This window comes from Octopus bimaculoides, chromosome 10 (genome assembly GCF_001194135.2).
Source record: "Octopus bimaculoides isolate UCB-OBI-ISO-001 chromosome 10, ASM119413v2, whole genome shotgun sequence".
NCBI lineage: Eukaryota > Metazoa > Mollusca > Cephalopoda > Octopoda > Octopodidae > Octopus > Octopus bimaculoides.
The window spans coordinates 838,826-846,109 of record NC_068990.1 but is presented as its reverse complement, the minus strand read 5'-3'; the positions used below and the strand labels follow the sequence as shown (position 1 = coordinate 846,109).

The following is a 7,284-nucleotide window of genomic DNA, read 5'->3' as shown; positions in this document are numbered from 1 at the left end:
AGTAGTAGTAGTAGTAGTAGTAGTAGCGTTTAGCCTCAGGTGAATCCTCATCACGTAATCTTGTGATCAAAATCATTTCAATTTAAATATAATCTCATCTCATGCCGTGCTACATTCTCTTATAATGTCATTCCTTGATTAGTGTATGATGATTTCAAGAATATTTGGCTGTTATGTTTGACAAGTCTAGCGAGTTAAAACCTTGAATATCTGTTTCCAGCCTTTACTATATCCCTCCAGGAATTTTAGCTTTAGCATCTCGTACAAAAGTAATACCACATTTGAAGATGAAAAAAAAAATCCTCCAATTAAATTTTTTTATCTCTGTATTTGGAGACGGTCATTTTGCCGATAAACACACACACACACACACACACTATTTATTTGATCTTCACTTTAGCTTTATTATTATTATTATAAGTTTATTTAATGCAGCGAGCTGGTAGAATCGTTAGCACGACGGGCGAAATACTTAGCGATATTTCGTGTGTCTTCAGGTTATGAATTTAAATTCCGCCGAGATCGACTTTGCCTTTCATCATTTCGGGATCGATAAATTATGTACCAGTGAAGTACGATGTGATCGATTGTCCCCCTCCCCACAAAAATCCAGGCCTTGTGCCTATAGTAGAAAGGATTATTATAAGTTATTTGTCAGGGTTCTTTTGCGGCACATTATCTGATCTCTTCATTGACTATCTGTTCTTCGTGTCTCTTCTTCTCTGTGGCCTTACTTGTTAAAGTAATATTCGAAGTGGCTAATGTGATTGGAAATATAATTTCGAAGTGTTCGCGGTGTCATAGTGAGGATCTGATAAAAGACTTTGCAATGAAAAAAGTAGGAGAAAACGTTTTAAGTTGTTGTTGTTGTTGGCCCTCCGTCGCTTACGACGTCGAGGGTTCCAGTTGATCCGATCAACGGAACAGCCTGCTCGTGAAATTAACGTGCAAGTGGCTGAGTACTCCACAGACACGTGTACCCTTAACGTAGTTCTCGGGGATATTCAGCATGACACAGTGTGACAAGGCTGGCCCTTTGAATTACAGGTACAGCAGAAACAAAGAGAAAGTTGTGGTGAAAGAGTACAGCAGGGTTCGCCACCATCCCCTGCCGGAGCCTCGTGGAGCTTTAGGTGTTTTCGCTCAATAAACACTCACAACGCCTGGTCTGGGAATCGAAACCACGATCCTATGACCGCTACCCTAACCACTGGGTCATTGCGCCTCCACGTTTTAAGTATATATAAAGTGAAAGTATACAAAAATAAACAAATTTTTCCATCTTATTGTTAGTTTTGTCTCATTTTGAAAAGTAAAAAAAATATTTTATGGTCTATTATTGTTTATGTTTTGAATTACATATATGGGGACACCAAAATCTTTTAAATGCTTGGGATCTCCATGGGTCTTAATCCGGCCCTGAATATAATGTTTTTTTTTCTTTTTTTATTTTATTTTATTAAATCCCAAGTTACTCTGTTAGTTGAAAATAATTAGGAATGTGTAGCATATGTGATTCCTGGACGTCTAAGATGTATGTAATGTTGGTCAAAGCGTTAAATTGGTTGATTGGCAAAATCATTCGAGCGTTTGACAAATGCATTACGGGGTTGTTTAGGCACTTTATATTCAAAGTTCAAATCACACCGAGGTCAACTTTTATTCTTCTGAAATCGATAAATAATGTACCACTATGGGAAATGAATCCTCGTCGGTTTTCATGATGAATATTCAGTTGTTCTATCAACTCAGCTATCAGTTCATTGAATTAATGAATTTCTTCCTTTTCCGGAGGTCACACTCTGAAAAAGGAATTTGTCAAAAAGAGAAACATGCAGTTCGATATGTTGTATAGATTCACTAAAATGTGCGTAAATTATTCATTCTGAATGTAGAAAATTATTTTGAAAATTTTGAAAGAATTTTTTTGCCGAATTGTAAATAATTTCCATTGTTTCAAATACATCAATAAAAAATATCGAAAAACGTCAAAAATGAGAAAAGTTATAAAGCACTAGGGTAGATGGGAGAAGAGGAAAATAAATTACAATTCTGCAAAATATTTTGAAATATTTTTGCAGAGTTGTGATCTTGCATATTTAAAACATAGAAATCCAAAGAAATTTTCAAAAAAATATAAATTAAATTTTAGGCGGCGAGCTGGTAGAATCGTTAGCACGCCGCGTGAAATGCTTAGCGATATTTCGTCTGCCGTTACAATCCGAGTTCAAATTCCACCGAGGTCGACTTTGCCTTTCATCCTTTCAGGGTCGATTAAATAAGTACCAATTACGCACTGGGGTCGATGTAATCGACTTAATCCCTTTGTCTGTCCTTGTTTGTCCCCTCTAAGTTTATCCCCCTGTGGGCAATAAAGAAATAAATGTAAATTAACAAAATAAATACAGCTGGTCAATTGGTGCCTAAAACTTAGTCGTCCTTGATTCGGTCGGGACGTTGTGTATAGTGACTCTAGTGGGAACTATACTTCTTTTTAAATTCACTTCTATTTCTTCGTCTTTTATTTGTTTCAATCATTGAACAGCGACCGCAAAGTGGTTTCACCTTGAAAGGTTTAGTCAAACAAATCGACTCCAGGATTTATTTTTTAAGTCTGATACTTATTCTGTAGGTCTCATTTGCCGAATTGCAACGTTATGGAGGACGTAAACAAACCAACACCGGTTACTTATTTTATCGACCCCCAAAAGGATGAAAGGCAGAATCGATATCGGTGGAATTTGAACTCATGTAAATAGCCAGAAGAAATGCCTCTAAGCATTTTTTGTCCGACGTGCTTAACAACTCTTGTCAACTCGCTTTCTTTATACATTCTTCAATAAACTAAAACTATTAATAATCACGTCGTTGTTTAAGGACAAAAAGTTCCAGTCCTGCTTAGTTCAAATTTGCTTTCATCCTTCTTGGGTCGATAAAATAAAGTACCAGTCCAGTACTAGGGTCGGTGGTATCGAAAATTCCCCATCCACAAAATTTCAGGCCTTGTGTTTCTGCTAGACCTTGTGTTTCTGCGGGCATGACCATGTGGTTAATAAGTTTGCTTAGAAATCAAGTAATTCCGGGATCACGCAGCAGATGACCCAAGGAAGTATTCCTCGGTCATATTTTTATAATGTATAGTTTGAAAAGAGTGGAGAAAGAATCTTAAGATATTGGTTGACTAATGAATGAAAAATATATCATTACATGGAGGGCGGGGTGTAATAGATTATCTTAATGAAAAATAGTTCAGTTATGTCTGCCTTTACAACTTTGCGACTGTGGTGCAAATCTTCACTGTCAATTACATTAATTTTTACTTGCTGCATCTGGTAGAAAAGGTTATATCCGTGGCCTTCGAAGGTCCGCCTGGACCAGTGAGTGATGTCATTAATGTTCATCTTGAACAGTTGCAAGTCAACATCCGTGGGGGAAAAATGAGCAGAGAAGGAATTTCAGAGGGCTAATGTTTTTGGAAGGAATGACTGATTGTAGTGATTAGTGCGGAGCCTGGGTGGAGGCAGCACTCAATAATAGCGACGAAAGGCAGATAGAGGTGTGAGTCAGAGATACCTGAATGGAGTAAGCGTTGATCTAGCCAATTCCGGGTAATGGAGGCCATTTTAGGAAGACAGGGAGAGGAATCAGTGTGCCGGTAGATCTGAGGTTAGAGAGAGTTTGTGAGTGACTTTATGCCAGCCTGACAGGTGACCCTTATCTGGTTGCGGTCTAGCAGCAGCAGCAGTATCAATAATTGCTAAGGTCTAACTTATCTTACAGAACTATCGCAACTTCCTTACGTAGACGGTATCTAGCTTTGAGTTTTTGTTTTATTCATTTATTAAGCGAAGGTAAGGCTGTGTAGTTAAGAAGCTCACTTTGCTACCCTGTGGTTTCTGGCTCAGTTCCACTATGCAGCATCTCGGGCAAGTGTCTTCTACTATAGCTTCGGGACGACCAGTAATTTGTGAGTGAATCTGGTAGGCGGAAATTGCATGGAAGCCCGTCGTGTGTGTGCATACATTTATATATGTGTGTGTATGTTTGTTCCCCCAAAACCCACACCGCTCGACGTTGCTGTAACTTAGCAGTTCGGCAAAATAAACTGATAGGATAAGTAGAAGACTTAGAAAATATAAGTACTGGGTTGATTTGTTCGACTAAACTCTTCAAGGTGACGCTCCAGGTGGCTGCAGTCCAATGCCTGAAAGAAATAAAAAAGATGAAAGGCAATCAGCTGTATTATCACGATTGTAGCCTGGAAGACACACGTAATTCATTCAAAAACACACAAAGGTTGTTAACTTCACTAAAACATTTTGATACCAAAATAACAAATGTTGAAGTGAAGTTAAGAGTCTCTGTGTGTTTTTGAATAGCTAACGTGTGTCTTCCAAGCTGCAATCGTTTTAGTCTCAACACATGGTCTCAGATCAAACCAGTTGCCTTACAAAAGACACTTTGGAAACAACAACATTATACGTACATTGATGCGACGAGCTGGCAGAAGCGTTAGCACGCCGGACGAAATGCTTAGCGGTATTTCGTCTGCCGCTACGTTCTGAGTTCAAATTCCGCCGAGGTCGACTTTGCCTTTCATCCTTTCGGGGTCGATTAAATAAGTACCAGTTACGTACTGGAGTCGATGTAATCGACTTAATCCGTTTGTCTGTCCTTGTTTGTCCCCTCTATGTTTAGCCCCCTTGTGGGCAGTAAAGAAATAAGCATTTAGTCTGTCTTTACGTTCTGAGTTCAAATTCCGCCAAGCTCCACTTTGCCTTTCATTCTTTCGAGGGTCGTCAAAATAAGTACCACTTGAACACTGGGGTCAACGTAATTGACTTTCCCCCTCCCCTCGAAATTTCTGGCCTTGTGCCAAATTTTGAAACCGATTTTATACGTACATAAAATGTTAAAATGCAAAAGTAATAATAACAAATGGCTCCTTACCATACAATATAATTTACTTGTCTCTCCCCCGCAGGATTGATCTCGGTTAATGGAAGAACGACTAGAGTGGACAGTGACAACCGACCATCTTGTGCTGATGGCCAGGTGAGTTATATTTACAAATTTATATTTATCACATTTCCCAGACTACCATCTCTTGCGTTTGATAACCAACTTAACATTTAAGAAAATATCACCGAAGCAGTAATTGTAGTGCTTATACTTATATCTGATGTATAAAAGAAAACACTTCTTCTTCTTCTTCTTCTTCTTCTGTTTTTGCCTCTTTTGTTCTATTTTCTTTTTTGCGTTTGTTCTTTTGCTTTTCTTTATGTTTTCGCCATCTTTTTCATTGTCTTATTTTTTTTTCTGCTGTTTCTTCTTTAAACGCACGTCAATACTGAAAAGACTTAGGCAAAGGTGTTCCAGTCGTGACCATCACTTCATTTTCAGACTACGTTATTCAATGTGTCCTGTCTCTCCTTTTTGGAGAAGGTAAAATGTTATCTGAGGGAGATTTGGCTGCTATGTTTAACAGATCGAGAGATCACGTACTGGGTTACATTGGTACAAGACCATACGTTTGTTTGTGCATATTAGCTATAGTCAATTAGATTGACCAGAGATCCACAGGCCCATATTTGAATTCAGAAAATAAAAGGACTGCACTAAATACTACAAGGTATTACTTCTTCCTCTTACCATTCTTTGTAATAATTTGGAAAATGGAAGGTCGTCCTCTTTGTGGTTCTTCGATCTAAAAATCTTCCTCATACTCACAACCATTAATTTTTAAAAGGTAAGATGAAAGGTAAGGTAGCACACTCTATCAGGAAAAAAGTAATGCATTTACAACTGTCTTGCCGTTACAGATACGTAACCAACGATGGACCCCCGCCCCTACTCCTCATTCAGTTCTTTTCATTTAGGAATTGTTTAGCATTTGTTTTAATTTCGCCGCAGCAAAAGATTAAAAGTGCTACTTCATCGTGCCGTCTAACCACAGCATCCATACTGTGCGCTGTGAAATGACCTGATCTGAGTTATAAATTTGGTCAAACTACAATTTCTGCCAATTGAATCGGGGGCGACAGTGAGATCAGATCGAGACCTCATGACTACAGGCGAATTTCTTAACCAAGAAACCATATGCATCCGCCTCTCCCCCCTCTCTCTCTCTGTATATATATATATATATATATATATATATATATATATATATATATATAGTTATTAGTGACGGATTATCAATTCGGGCAAAACACATCATAGGCTCCTCTGTTAGTACACCAGGCTAACAATATTGTTTAGATTAGTAAAGAACTCCAAGTATTCTTGTGACAGGATCCGAGGTTATAGTCTATTACCATTCTGCATTGTAAATCCGTGGTTGTACTCCAGTTATACTGGTTATTACACAGGGTGGTATACAAGATAAGGTACAAATAAGGTTCATTACATATTTTTCCTTTAATGGAGTAAATACTCCTTTAAAGGAAAAGAATGTAATGACCATTATTTATACCCTGTCTTATATATATACAAGTTAGAAACATGATAAATGCACAAACAAACGGGAAACAGATACGGACGGTCGCCAACCGCTCATCAGTTATCGACTAGAGTGTCAAACGCTATAAATATATATTACTCTTTTTTTCAGCCGATTCCCAAAACACGAATTATAACCGCCGATCGTGTAATGGCACTACGAATATGGTTCCGAAATCCGGTCGGAGATGGTAAAAGAATAGATGCTTATATCGTACCATCAGAAGACGCTCATCAGGTAAGGAAGACACATTTTCAAAAACAATGTTTACACTTCCTTTTTTTTTTCCTCCCCTCCACTTTTTACTTTACTGTCATCTGTTGAGGCGGAATTTACGAATTTATTCATTTCTATTGATGAGATTTTTATTTTTTAAACTTTTCGTAATGATGCGTACTTTTCAAGGTGGTGATGGTGGCGAAGCATTAAGTATTGTTCTGTATATTCAATTCAACTATTCCAACACGGACTAATTCAATTAGCGGCTTCATTGGTCAATTCGATTTAGCTTGACTTTCAGCTCCTTGTCATAAACCTTCCTGTTAGCAATAAGATATCGATTTTCCCTCTTGATTTTCAGCACAGTAAAGGTCATCCCAATTTGAATTTTTAATTTTCACTCTCTGTCAACCAATTTTGGGGGCATCTCACAAATTGGTAAACAAATATTGCAATGTAATAAGGTTTAACTTCTTCATAACATCTCTAAAAAAAAAAGAATTTTACATACACACACATACATATACGTTAAGCAGCTGCAAATGGGAATATATATATATATA

At 37.7% G+C, this 7,284-nt stretch overlaps 1 protein-coding gene across 1 annotated transcript in view; it reads left to right on the top strand.

The window, feature by feature from the left end:
* LOC106867290 (xaa-Pro aminopeptidase 1) overlaps positions 1–7,284 on the top strand; it is a 72,819-nt gene that overhangs the window by 13,732 nt on the left and 51,803 nt on the right. Inside the window, exons 2-3 of the mRNA XM_014912133.2 lie at positions 4,985–5,055; positions 6,614–6,739. Of these exons, the coding sequence (XP_014767619.1) occupies positions 4,985–5,055; positions 6,614–6,739 (197 nt within the window). The remainder of the gene's footprint in view (positions 1–4,984; positions 5,056–6,613; positions 6,740–7,284) is intronic.